This window comes from Carcharodon carcharias, chromosome 15 (genome assembly GCF_017639515.1).
Source record: "Carcharodon carcharias isolate sCarCar2 chromosome 15, sCarCar2.pri, whole genome shotgun sequence".
NCBI lineage: Eukaryota > Metazoa > Chordata > Chondrichthyes > Lamniformes > Lamnidae > Carcharodon > Carcharodon carcharias.
Window position 1 is genome coordinate 11,897,436 of NC_054481.1, and position 14,554 is coordinate 11,911,989.

At 47.0% G+C, this 14,554-nt stretch overlaps 1 protein-coding gene across 3 annotated transcripts in view; it reads right to left on the bottom strand.

Annotated features, from left to right (window-relative positions):
* The window catches only part of rogdi (rogdi atypical leucine zipper), a 33,602-nt gene extending 23,558 nt beyond the window's left edge, over positions 1-10,044 (bottom strand). For all 3 annotated transcript variants that reach the window (XM_041206618.1, XM_041206619.1, XM_041206617.1), the window contains exons 1-2: positions 9,966-10,044; positions 4,225-4,296 (exon numbers count right to left, since the gene is read on the bottom strand). In XM_041206618.1, the coding sequence (XP_041062552.1) occupies positions 4,225-4,296; positions 9,966-10,001 (108 nt within the window). In that variant the 5' untranslated portion in view covers positions 10,002-10,044. The remainder of the gene's footprint in view (positions 1-4,224; positions 4,297-9,965) is intronic.
* Positions 10,045-14,554: the final 4,510 nt, after the last annotated feature.

A 14,554-nucleotide genomic window follows, 5' to 3' on the forward strand; every position in this document is an offset into this window, starting at 1 on the left:
GTGCTGTTAGGAAGGGAGTTCCAGGATTTTGACCCAGTGACAGTGAAGGAACGGCGATATATTTCCAAGTCAGGATGGTGAGTGACTTGGAGAGGAACTTCCAGGTGCTGGCGTTCCCATCTATCTGCTGCCATTGTCCTTCCAGATGGTAGTGGTCGTGGGTTTGGAAGGTGCTGTTGAAAGAACCTTGGTGAATTCCTGCAGTGCATCTTGCAGATGGTACACACTGCTTCTACTGTGCCTCGGAGGTGGAGGGTGTGAAGGTTTGTAGATGTGGTGCCAAGCAAGCAGGCTGCTTTGTCCTGGATGGTGTCAACCTTCTTGGGTGTTGTGGGAGCTGCACTCATCCAGGCAAGAGGCGAGTATTCCATCACACTCCTGACTTATGCCTTGTAGATGGTGGACAGGCTTTGCGGAGTCAGTAGGTGAGTTACTCATCGTAGGATTCCTAGCCTCTGACCTGCTCTTGTAGCCACAGTACTTATATGGCTAGTCCAATTCAGTTTCTGGTCAATGGTAACCCCCCAGGACGTTGATTGTGGGGATTCAGTGATGGTAATGCCACTGAACATCAAGGGGTGATATTTGGATTCTCTCTTGTTGGAGATGGTCAGTGCCTGACACTGGTGTGGTGCGAATGTTACTTGCCACTTGCCAAGCCTCGATATTGTCCAGGTCTTGCTGCATTTGGTCAGTATCTGAGCCGCCGCGAATGGTGCTGAACAAATGAGCAAACATCCCCGCTTCTGACCTTTTGATGGAAGGAAGGTCATTGATGAAGCAGCTGAAGATGGTTGGACTGAGGGCACTATCCTGAGGAACTCCTGCAGTGATGTACTGAAGCCAAGATGACTGACCTCCAACAACCACAACCATCTTCCTTTGTGCTAGGTGTGACTCCAAACAGCGGAAAGTTTTTCTCCTGATGCCCATTGACTTCAGTTTTGCTCGAACTCCTTGATACCACATTCGGTCAAATGCTGCCTTGATGTCAAGGACAGTCATTCTCACCTCACCTTGGGAGTTCAGCTCTTTTGTCCATGGTTGAACCAAGGCTGTAATAAGGTCAGGAGCTGAGTGGCCTTGGCAGAACACAAACTGGGCGTCAGTGAGCAGGTTATTGCTTTAAGCAAATGCCACTTGATAGCACTGTTGATGACCCCTCCCATTACTTTACTGATGATCAAGAATAGACTGATGGGGTGGTAATTGGCCGGGTTCGATCTGTCTTGCTTTTTGTATACAGGACATCTCTGGGCAAATTTTGATGGGTAGATGCCAGTGTTGTAGCTGTACTAGAACAGCTTGGCTAGAAGTGCAGCAAGTTCTGGAGCACGAGTCATCAGTACTCTTGCTGGAATATTATCAGAGCCTATAGCCTTTGCACTATCCAGTGCCTTCAGCTGTTTTTTGATATCAAGTGCAGTGAATCGAATTGGCTGAAGGCTGGCATCTGTGATGCTGGAGGCTTCTGGAGGAGGTCGGGATGGATCATCCAATCGGCACTTCTAGCTGAAATTGTTGCGAATGCTTCAGCCTTATCTTTTGCACTGATGTGCTGGGCTCCTCCATCATTGAGGATATTTGTGGAGCCTCCTCCTCCAGTGAGTTGTTTAATTTCCACCACCATTCATGACTGGATGTGGCAGGACTACAGAGGTTAGAGCTGATCTGTTGGCTGTGGGTTCACTTAGCTCTATCACTTGCTGCTTATGCTGTTTGGCACACAAGTAGTCCCGTGTTATAGCTTCACCAGGTTGACACCTCATTTTTAGGTATGCCTGGAGCTGCTCCTCCTGCATTCTTCATTGAGCCAGGGTTGACTCCCTGGCTTGGTGGTAATGGCAGAGTGGAAGATATGCCAGGCCATGAAGTTACAGATTGCGTTCGAGTACAATTCTGCTGCTGATGGCCCACAGCGCCTCATGGATGCCCAGTCTTGAGTTGTTAGATCTGTTCCGAATCTATTCCGTTTAGCACAGTGGTGCTGTCACACAACACAATGGAGGCGGGACTTCGTCACCACAATGACTGTGTGGTGGTCACTCCTATCGACACTGTCATGGACAGATGCATCTGCGGCAGACCAGTTGGTGTGGCTGAGGTCAAGTATGTTTTTCGCTCTTGTTGGTTCCCTCACCACCTGCTGCATACCCAGTCTAGCAGCTATGTCATTTATGACGCAGCCAGCTCGGTCTGTGGTGGTGCTACCGAGTCATTCTTGCTGACGGACATTGAAGTCCCATACCCAGAGTACAGTCTGTGCCCTTGCCACCCTCAGATCTTCCTCCAAGTGATGTTCAATATGGAGGAGCACTGATTCATCAGCTGAAGGAGGGCGGCACATGGTAATCAGCAGGTGGTTTCCTTGCCCATGTTTGACCTGATGCCATGAGACTTCAAGGGGTCCGGAGATGATGTTGAGGACTCCCAGGGCAACTCCCTCCCGACTGTATACCACTGTGCCACCACCTCTGCTGGGTCTGTCCTACATACCCAGGGATGGTGATGCCTGGGACATTATCTCTAAGCTTTGATTCCATGAGGATGACTACGTCAGGCTGTTGCTTGACTAATCTGTGAGACAGCTCTCCCAATCTTGCCACTAGACCCCTGACGTTAATAAGGGGGACTTTGCAGGGTTGACAGGGCTGAGTTTGCCATTGTCATTTCCGGGGTCTAGGTCGATGCCGGGTGATCAGTCCTTTTTTGTGACATTTTAGCGGTTTGTTACAACTGAGGGCATTTAAGAGTCAACCACATTGCTCTGGGTCTGCAGTCACATGCAGGTAAGATTGACAGGTTTCCTCCCCTAAAGGACATCAGTGAACCAGATGGGTTTTTACAACAATCGACAATGGTTCCGTGGTCATCATTAGACTTTTAATTCCAGATTTTTTTTAGCTGAATTCAAATTCCACCATCTGCCGTGGTGGGATTTGAACTCGGGTCCCCAGAGCATTAACCTGGGTCTCTGGATTACTAGTCCAGTGACAATGTATACAATTTGCATACGTAGTGATGAGCATTGCTCTTTCAAACTTAACTACAATAACTTTACAGGTACTACTGGAAAAAAGGAAATATTTTGAACGCAGATCAAATGGAGAATCAAAAGCTCCTAATATACATAAAGGGGAAATGCCATAAATACTAGTGCAGAAATCAACTATGACTTTTGGCCTAAGAAAAACAATTTTTTATATGCCTGGTGCGAAAGTCAATCTTAGTTTTTCAGGGATTGAACCATGTTGTGATTATTAAGAGTACATGCAGGAACCTTTATATTCTCCCTCTGACAACTCTAGTGGCAATCTCCTGTCCAAGTGATAAGACTAACGTGTACTTACGATGTCTTCGAGAAAGAATACAAGTATGAAGCTCAATCTAAAATGAAAGCTGTAGTATTCACCAAGAAGACTATTAATTGCGCAACAGCAACAGAGTTTACTGTTTCCAAGAAAATAGAGACTGGAGAAAGATATCCAATAAATTAGGAAAGATGTCAAAGAACAAATGCACCAGCTGAGGAAGACCGAGCAAGTGGCCTGGCCTGGAGAAAAGGGTAGTGGAATGGGTGAAGGAGCATTGGCAAAATGGTTATATCATCACCCGCAGAGCCATCAGACTCTATTCCCTCAGAGAAGTGAGAAAAGATGGCATTCCAAAATTCAAGGCCAGTGCCAAGTGGTGCACAAGATTCATGAACAGGCACGATTTCGTATTCCGTCAGAAAACATTTCACAGCGTCTGCCACCTGAACCTGACGATAAATTCCACCAGTTTGTCATCCGAGTGATTCAGATGATGATCAGAGTGATTTTGAAGGATTTCAGCATGAAGTGTTGTAGTTAATTCATTATGGAATATATTTATGCTGTGTTGGATGAAATGTATATAGGTTGTAATGTTATAAAAGAAATAAAATGTTAGAGAATTAATAGGAATTCTTTAGTGTTGTTGGTTTTCCCTTTATTCCATTGCAACTGTTTTCTTGGGGCCCCAAATGAAGCATAAATGTCAATTTTCAAAAACATTACCCATGTAAAAGTCAACCTTATGACCTCTGGCCTAAACCAATTGGTCACAATAATTCATTTTTTACAGGTAAATTAAAATGTATTTTATTACTGCAATGTTAAACATTAACTGAATACTTATTAACTGTTGAGGGAATATCAAACTCAGTCTCCTATGCAATGATCCAAAGAGAGAGTAAATTACCTTCAGGATATCCTTCAGCTGTTTAAGGACAGCATGAACTTCTTCCCGCAATAACCATTTAAATTCCTCCTCCTGAAACAGTTCAAAAAAGGCAAACTTTTCACCAAAATAATATAATTTAGAGGCAGCTTTGCAGGCAAGGTGATGTGTGCATATGTAGGAAGTTGAGACAGGAGCGAGGTTGCTTTAGTTTTAAGATGGAGGAAGACATACAATATCATTGAATTTAGCATTACATCATTCAATTGCTATATTACCCAAACTAATTATAATTCAACACTATTATTGCTTGCTTTATAACAGAAATTATGCTTTGAAGTGAAAGACTTGCCACACCTTAATTTCATCATTGTTAACACAATGACCTGGAATTAGTAGTCTTCTCAAATAATTAAATATATCAAGATATTTTAGCCAATTTCACACAACATCCTCTGTTCCAACAATAAGAAAACGTGGTTTGGTCCCATTACACAATGGAGAAGAGCTGAGGCCTCCCTCATTATCATATCCATTAGTCAAATGCAACCTGTGAAGAGTATCTGTTGTGACCCTCAGATGGATCCAGTCTAACCTCTTATTTCCAGTTCCACTCTTTACAGTGGTAAAACTAACTAGATCTCGCCCACTAAATGTCAGGTTCTGTACACTTGCACTCTTCTCCCTCTCTGCTAGTTTTTGCTTTCTGCCACAGCAACGCGGAGAGTAAAAGCACACTTAAACTGCAAGAAATTCAAAAGAACCCCATATTTGCATGACATACTTAAACTCATTGCCAGATAGATATTTGCTATTCTGTATAATAAACAAGGAATAATTTACATTCACTTTTTCTATGCAGCAAGGCACCAAGAACAACACAGCTTGTGAGGCAGTTTAACTAATGCAAATAACTAAACTGTATAACACTGCCAGAGGATGGATAAAAGTTCTTTGTCTCCAGTGCCTCAGGCATTTCATTATTACTCACAGCATTTCTTTTTATTCAAAATAGGAGTATTTATCAGTGCCAATCAGCATTTCATGCAAGAGGCGATACGCTGCTCGCGTTTTTCTTTGCACCTTGTACCAAAGTGAGACAAAAATCACAAAGTTGTAACCACAGAATGAAGCTATGTCAGCCACCTTGTCTATGCCAGCTCTTATTACTAGAGGAACCCAGGGTCAATCCTGTTGCCCGTTCTCTCTCCATAGCCTGGTGTTTTCTTCTACTTCAATCATCTATCCAATTTTCTCCTTAAAATGATGCAAGGCTTTTTTGCCCGAATAATTCAGTTCATAGACATCTACAGCACAGAAGAAGGCCATTTGGCCCATCGTGTCCACACCGGTCAACAAAGATCTGACTACGCTAATGCCATTTTCCAATGCTTGGCCCGTAGCCCTGGAGGCTATGGCAACGCAAGTGAATATCTAAATACTCCTTAAATGTTATGAGAGTTTCTGACTCAACCACCCTTTCAGGCAGCGAGTGCCAGACTCCCACCACCCTCTGGGTGAAAGTTTCTTCTCAACTCCCCTCTTACTTTAAAAAAGTGCCCCCTGGTTATTGACCCCTCTACTAATGGAAAAAGTGCCTTCCTATCCACCCTATCAATGCCCCTCATAATCTTATGCACCTCTCTCAGGTACCCTCTCAACCTTCGTTGCTCCAAAGAAAATGACCCCAGCCTATCCAATCTTTCACCTTCTAACAAACCTGTGTAAGGGTATTTCTTCCCATCTCTGTCCTCTCAGTGCCTATTTCAAATTGGAGTTCCCCCCAAAAATATTATTTCCCTATTCACCTTTTCAAAACCGTTGTCACAACAACAGGAAACAGAGTGTGGCATCTACCTACAATTTCACCAACTAACCACAGACATATTGAGCTGTTTAAAGAAGACCTGCTTTAAATAAAATACACGACACTGATCAAAAAATGGCTGCCAAAAGTCACCTGATGCCTGATACTGCAACTTGACCACTTCTCTGGAAAGTTTCTATCTTGATTGCGCTGCAGGCCTGTTGCATGCAATTCCAACCCTGGAGGGTGTCAAGGTCTACATCAAACAGGCAACTCTCTCGAAAGGAAGACATTAAAAATCCGAAGTGCTGGACTTTAATTAACTGTCATTCTATCAAGATAATGGTAACTGCTAACCAATCAGATGCGCCTCTAACATTCAAAATCCCCTGTGGGGGATAAAATCATCCCATCTCCTATCAGTTTCTATCTCAAAATGTGTCAAAAGTTCTGGAGGTGAAAAGATGAAAAAATGGGATTAATTGGTCTGCACTAATGACAACAAGATGTGCTAATCAAATTCCTTTCTGGCAATATACAGACAGGAGTTTTAAAAACCACTCCTCCAGTCTGACAATACAAGGAAAAAGAAACATCACAATCATCTAAAACACTGCTGGAAGAGAGCAGAAACGATCTCTCTCTCTCTGAAGCCAGGGTTTTTTCAACAAAGTGCAGACTTAAGCCAAGTCAACTCCAGAATTCTACAGGAAACCAACTAATTTCAAGCTGCGACGGTGTTCAACAATCTACGCCTCGAAGACAAGCAAAGGACTTAATCGTGTATTCTTTTAACTTTTTATGGGATTCTAACTTTCTTGCTTCTGATAGCTGTGCGCGCGTGCACCACCGCGTCTTTATTTTTTTCTCTCTTGGGTTTGGTAACTAACAAACTTACTCTTTGTCTGACTCAAGTGAACCTGGTTTGATGGGCTCCTTATTAAGGAATAAGTACATTGGAAAAAGCATTTACGGGGAAAGGAATTTATTTTCAGACCTTTGCTGCAACCAACCGAGAGCCAGCTCAATCCTCCTCGCCCAGTCCTAACATCATTAATAATTTTTGAAAAAGCTGAAATCTCTTTATGGTCTTCTCTGCCCCAGTGGAAATAGCACTGGTACCTCAATTCTCTCATCAGAATTACTTCCAAACCATGCTATTAACGTTGGATCAACGTTGTGAGCTCTTCACGGCTTTAATGTCTTTTCTAGAATATTTGTACAAATTGATTACTGCCTTACTTCCATCATTTATAAAACAGAAACAAACTCTTAGGCTCGCAGTGATTGAAAGATGCTACTTGCATGTTTTATTATTCTTCAAACCCACTCACTAATTCAACCCAAAAGCCCATCTGCAACTCACTTCGCTGGGGGAAAGGAATCACATGGCTTTCCCAAAACCATTTAAAGACACAGGAAGAGCAGCTGAGATAAATCAACTTATTTACAAATCAAACCAAAAGAAGAGGGAATCTCTGCAGAAGTAAAAAATGCCAATATTCACCAGCACAGAAACCAAGCTCCTCCACTGGAGCTCAGGAACTCACGTCAAGATCACAGGATCTTTACAGTACCGGAGGTGGCGACTGGGCCCGTCCCGTCAGCACTGGCTTTCCGTAGATCAATAAAGCTTCGGCAGTTATCAGAGTTTGGTGTTGCCTGCTGGACTACAATAAAAAGGGGGCTGGAAAAGATTTTGCCTTTCCAAAACAGTTTGTTGCTGAAAATTTGGCCAGATCCAAAAACAAACTAACAACCAAAATATTTGATAACTTCATAGACTGTGCCATATACCTTCTGAATACAGCAACAGAAGTAACACCCCCCAGTATAAAATCTTCAACTTACCACAGCATTGTGGGGGAATACATATATTTTAAAGTTACATAGTCTAATGGTGTTTATTATAGAGTGCTGGCTTGCTGAAAATTCAGTTCGTCCTTTTCATAGTTGGCATTGCTTGGTTAAGCTCTGGTATCTACACAAATCTCTCAAAATAAGCTACAATGCACAACTGAGTACATTTAGAAACAATGCTGTCGGAAACATGACAAAACAAAACACTTTGGCATTCTCTCACCTTTTGGAGCACTTCTATCAAATGTTTATAATGAAATATTTATCTCTGCTCTCCTTTTATAGCCAGCAGCTAAGTGTGGATTTTGCTGCTTGGAACCTGAAGGTGCAACTGCTTCATGTACCTGGATTCCTGGCATCCGCCAACCCCAGTATCCATCACACCAGGTATCTGCCCCTCCAAATATCCTCCCCATTACCAGTACTCCCATTATCCACCTTCCCCAGTATGTGGCCCCCGAGTTTCCAATCCCAGAGGTATCTGCCCCCCTCAAGTACCCAGACTCCTGGTATCCACCAGCCCAGGAATCAGCTGTCACCACTGCCTCCAAGAATCCAAACTCCACGATCCACCTAGATAAGAGCAAAATACTGCAGATGCTGGAAATCTGAAATAAAAACAAAAATAGCTGGAAAAGCTCAGCAGGTCTAACAGCATCTGTGGAGAGGAAGACAGAGTTAAAGTTTTGAGTCCATATGACTCTTCATCAGAACTCACTTCTAATGAAGAGTCATACGGACTCAAAACATTAACTCTGTCTTCCTCTCCATAGATGCTGTCAGACCTGCTGAGCTTTTCCAGCTATTTTTGTTTTTATTCCACGATCCACCTCCCCGTCACTCCCAGTTATCTGCCCACCCAGTACTTCCACTCCACCAAGGGTATCCGCCACCCCCCCCACCCCCCCAATACCCAGACTCCCAATATCCACCATCCCAGCTATTGGTTCCCTCTCCAGCAGGTAAACTCCTAATCCGGCCCCTGGTATCCACCCTGGCCCAGGTACCCATCCCTCTCCTTGGGTATCCAGGGTTCACTCCCGATCTTCCTCTCCCCGAGATATCTGCGCACACTCCCCTTTCCACGGGTGACCGCCACCAACTGCTTCCCAGGCCCCGGGTACTCGCACGAACCCTCCTCTCGCCATGGGTATCTGCCCCGTCATCCTCCCTGGTACCACCCCCCCCCCCCGCCCCCCCCCCCACCACAACACCCCACCCGAACGTACCTGCTCCACCCTTCCCCCCGGGTACCCGCCCACCACCCCCGCCCCCCCACCACCCCGCCCCCCCACCCTCACTGGCCGGTACTCGCTCCACCCTTCACCCCCCACCCGGATACCTGCTCCACCACCCCCCCCACCCCCACCCGGGTACCTAGTCCACAGGCACCTCCCCCCCACCCCCCCACCCCAACTTCCTCCCCCGCCCCCCCCCACCCCCCCCACCCCAACTTCCTCCCCCACCCCCCCCCACCCCAACTTCCTCCCCCGCCCCCCCCCACCCCCCACCCCAACTTCCTCCCCCACCCCCCCCACCCCAACTTCCTCCCCCGCCCCCCCCACCCCCCCACCCCAACTTCCTCCCCCACCCCCCCCACCCCAACTTCCTCCCCCGCCCCCCCACCCCCCACCCCAACTTCCTCCCCCACCCCCCCTACCCCAACTTCCTCCCCCGCCCCCCCCACCCCCCCACCCCAACTTCCTCCCCCACCCCCCCCCCCCCCCCCCCCACCCCAACTTCCTCCCCCGCCCCCCCCCCACCCCCCCACCCCAACTTCCTCCCCCACCCCCCCCACACCCCCCCACCCCAACTTCCTCCCCCGCCCCCCCCACCCCCCCACCCCACACCGGCCGGTACCCGCTCCACCATTCACCCCCCACCCGGGTACTCGCTCCACCCCCCCCCCCCCCCGGGGGGGGCACCGCTCTGTTTACCGCCCACATTTCTCCTCTGCTGCTGCTACCCAGTCCTTGCCGGAGGAGCGGCCTCCATCATTCCCCCCTCCCCCCGTCCCCCGTCCCCCGTCCCCGTCCCCCTCCCCCTCCCCCGGGCCGGGTTGAGGGGCTGTCTCCGCTCCGGCTGCCACACTCACCAACACCACCCTCTCCGCCTCACTCGCCGCCGCCATCCCGCTCCGCTGAAGGACAAGAGCAGCGCTTCCGGCGTCCGCCTCAAAAATCACTCCGCCCCTTCCGGCTGTGTCCCGCTCTAAATGGTTCCCCGGCAGCGGCCATCTTTTGCGTGGGCATGGGGAGGTGCCATAGGAGGGGGTTGAGGAGTAGGGGGTGATGGAGGAGTGGACCAGGGTGTCCCGGAGGGAGCGATCCCTACGGAATGCCGATAAGGGGGGTGAAGGGAAGATGTGTTTGGTGGTGGCATCATGCTGGAGTTGGCGGAAATGGCGGAGGATGATCCTTTGAATGCGGAGGCTGGTGGGGTGATAAGTGAGGACAAGGGGGACCCTATCATGTTTCTGGGAGGGAGGAGAAGGCGTGAGGGCGGATGCGCGGGAGATGGGCCGGACACGGTTGAGGGGCCTGTCAACCACCGTGGGTGGAAAACCTCGGTTAAGTGAGAAGGAGGACATGAAAGATGCAACACCTGCCCCTTCACTTCCTCTCTCCTCACCGTCCAAGGGCCCAAACACTCCTTTCAAGTGAAGCAGCATTTCACTTGCATTTCCCCCAACTTAGTCTACTGCATTCGTTGCTCCCAATGTGGTATCCTCTACATTGGAGAGACCAAACGTAAACTGGGCGACCGCTTTGCAGAACACCTGCGGTCTGTCCGCAAGAATGACCCAAACCTACCTGTCGCTTGCCATTTTAACACTCCACCCTGCTCTCATGCCCACATGTCTGTCCTTGGCTTGCTACATTGTTCCAGTGAAGCCCAACGCAAACTGGAGGAACAGCACCTCATCTTCCGACTAGGCACCTCACAGCCTTCCGGACTGAATATTGAGTTCAACAACTTTAGATCTTGAACTCCCTCCTCCATCCCCAGCCCCATTCTGTTTCTTCCCCCTTCCTTTTGTTTTTTCCAATAATTTATATAGATTTTTCTTTTCCCACCTATTTCCATTATTTTTAAATCTTTTATGCCCCCCCACCCCCACTAGAGCTGTACCTTGAGTGTCCTACCATCCATTCTTAATTAGCACATTTGTTTAGATAATATCACCAACTTCAACACCTCTGTGTCCTTTTGTCTGTGACATCTTTTGATTATCTGCTCCCTATCACTGCTTGCTTGTCCTTACAACCACACCACCCCCCTCCACCTCTCTCCCCCCACCCAACACCACCCCCCCCAACCTTAAACCAGCTTATATTTCACCCCTCCCCTTGCATGCACCCAGTTCTGTTGAAGGGTCATGAGGACGCGAAACGTCAACTCTTCTTCTCCACCAATGCTGCCAGACCTGCTGAGTTTTTCCAGATAATTCTGTTTTTGTACTGGACTAAAAGTAACCACCAAACCTTGGGGGGTAGAAACCAAACACTCATGAGGCAGATTTTAAAGGAGAGGCAGAGCTTTGGGCTGGGAATTCTAATCTGTGGATCCCAAACAGCTGAAGAGCGAAAGTCTTGTGATGCATCCCTGCCTCTGAGCCGTAGGTTCAAGCTTCATCCCAGGAGCTGATGGGCAAGGGTGCGTCCATAACCCTGTCCAATAGACTGGGCATCAACTTGCAAAATCCTTCCCACACACTCCAGTCGCAGGCAGTTAGAGTGGGAGATATTCCTGGTCAGCCATGTAGTAAAACAACATTGGAGCCTCGACCATCACTATCCACAGCTCCAGGCTACAGCATGTAGGTAGAAGTACATTGCCACAGCAATGTGCACTCCCTGGGTGATCTATTAAACATCAAACATTTGGAGGTAGACCCAACCAGCATCAGAGGCGTAAAGGAAATATACAAGGCCAAAACCAATTAATGGCAATCTGAGCAGGAGTGTAGGGAGGATTCCTATTGCACCAACTGCAGTCTGACTTAATCACATGCTACCAAACCTTTCATGACACAACTCAAAGGTGGAATGCTATTGAAGTTATTGAACTACACGTACCAGAGATATAGAAGCAGTTTAAAAAAAAATCACAAATGCACCAGAAAACTTAGGATAAGTGTCCAACCATTTATTAAATCAAAGGCTTTCAATAGCTCGGCACAAGGAAAATTATGGTCACTTGGGTGCACTAGTTGTGAGCAGCAAAACCAAAGAATGCAGCAGATTAAAAGTAGAAAATGTAATAGATTACTGTGCAGTTAGAAGTATTTTTTAACACCTGTGTACCTTCATGTTCTTATCGAACCTAGGGTTATCTAGTTCCACGCACAGAATTTAAGACCGCACTTATCTAGATAAGCACTGTACTAAATGCTTTAACAAATCATGTATGACATTTCATTTCCTATTGATAAACATATTCTGAAAGCAAGAAAATTTCTAAGATTGAGTTTACTCAAACAACTGCTAACAAAGCACCATGAAAACAAACACTCCAGGTATTTTTTGCATATAAAATGAAGCCTGGAACTAGTTTAATGTGTTTATCTCACCTTAGCTTCCTCAAATCTTATCCCACATCCATTGCATTATTTCTCCACTTTTCAGATTCTCCCAAAGTAACCTCCCTGCATTTCCAGGATTCATCTCCTGCCAAATTTGTTATGGTAACTAGAAAGATTATGCACAAGAACTATAAGGAAGTTCTGATAAATCTGCATAAAACACTGGTTCAGCCTCAGATGGAGTAGTGTGTCTAGTTCTAGGCAATACCTAGAAAGATGTGAAGGCATTAAGAGGGTGCAGAAAAGATTCACATGAATAATTCCAGGAATAGAAGAGCTTCAGTTACTTAGATAGATTGGAGAAGCTGGGGTTGTTCTCCTTAGAGAAGGTTGAGAGGAGAGGTATTGTCACTGGACTAGTAATCCAGAGATTCAGGGGCTCAGGTTCGAATCCCACCAAAATCTGGAATTAAAAATCTAATGGTGATCATTGCCAATTGTCATAAAAACCCATCTGGTTCACTAATGTCCTTGATGGAAGGAAATCTGACGTCCTTACCTGGTCTGGCCTACATGTGACACCAAGTCCACAGCAAGGTAGTTGCCTCTTGCTTGCTAAGCCATTTCACTCAGTTGTATCAAATTGCTACAAAGCCTCAAAAAAAAAGGAATGAAGCCAGACGGACCAGCTGGCATCGACCTAGGCAGAGGAAATGACAATGGCAAACTCAGCCCTGTCAACCCTACAAAGTCCTCCTTACTGGGGGGGGTAGTGTCAAAATTGGGACAGCAGTCTCACAGGCTAGTCAAGCCCGATATAGTCATCCTCACGGAATCATAGCTTACAGATGATGTCCCAGACACCACCATCACTGGGTACGTCCCGTCCCACTGGCAAGACCCCGAAGAGGTGGCAGCACAGCGGTATACAGTCGTGATGGAGTTTCCCTGGGAGTCCTCAACAATCAACTCCAGACCCCATGAAGTCTCATAACATCAGGTCAAACAAGTGCAAGGAAACCTCCTGCTAATTACCACATACCACCCTCCCTCAGTTGATGAATCAGTACTCCTCCATGTTGAACATCACTTGAAGGAAGCACTGAGGGTGGCAAGGGCGCAAAATGTACTGTGTAGGGGACTTCAATGTCCATCACCAAGAGTGGCTCAGTAGCACCACTATGGACCGAGCTGGCTGAGTCCTAAAGGACATAGCTGCTAGACTGGGTCTGTTGGCAGGTGGTTGGTTCCCTTACAAGAGGGAAAAACATACGTGACCTCATCCACACTAACATGACTGTCGCAGATGCATCTGTCCATGACAGTATCAGTAGGAGTGATCACCCCATGGTCCTTGTGGAGACTAAGTCCTGCCTTCACATTGAGGATACCCTCCTTCATGTTGTGTGGCACTACCACCATGCCAAATGGGATAGATTTCAAATAGATCAAGCAGCTCAAGACTAGGCATTCATGAGGCATTGTGGGCCATCTGCAGCAGAATTGTACTTGAACACAACCTCACGGCCCGGCATATCGCCCATTCTACCATTATCATCAAGCCAGGGGATCAACCCTGGTGCAATGAGGAATGCAGGAGGGCATGCCAGGAGCAGCACCAGGCATACCTAAAAATGAGGTGTCAACCTGGTGAAGTTACAACACAGGACTACTTGTATGCCTAACAGCATAAGCAGTAAGTGATAGACAGCTAAGTGATCCCACAACCAGTGGATCTGATCTAAGCTCTGCAATCCTGCCACATCCAGTCGTGAATGGTGGTGGTCAGTTAAACAACTCACAGGAGGAGAAGGCTCCAGATATATCCCCATCCTCAATGGCAGAGGAGCCCAGCACATCAGTGCAAAAGATAAGGCTGAAGCATTTGCAACAATCTTCAGCCAGAAGTGCCGTTCGGATGATCCATCTCGGCCTCCTCCAGAGGTCCCCAGCATCACAGATGCCAGTCTTCAGCCAATTCAACTCACTCAACATGATAAGAGAAACGCCAAAGGCACTGGATAGTGCCAAGGCTATGGGCCCTGACAATATTAAGGCAATAGTACAGAAGATCTGTGCTCCCAAACTTGCCGCGACCCTAGCCAAGATGTTCCAGTACAGCTACAACACTGGCATCTACCCGGCTATGTGGAAAATTG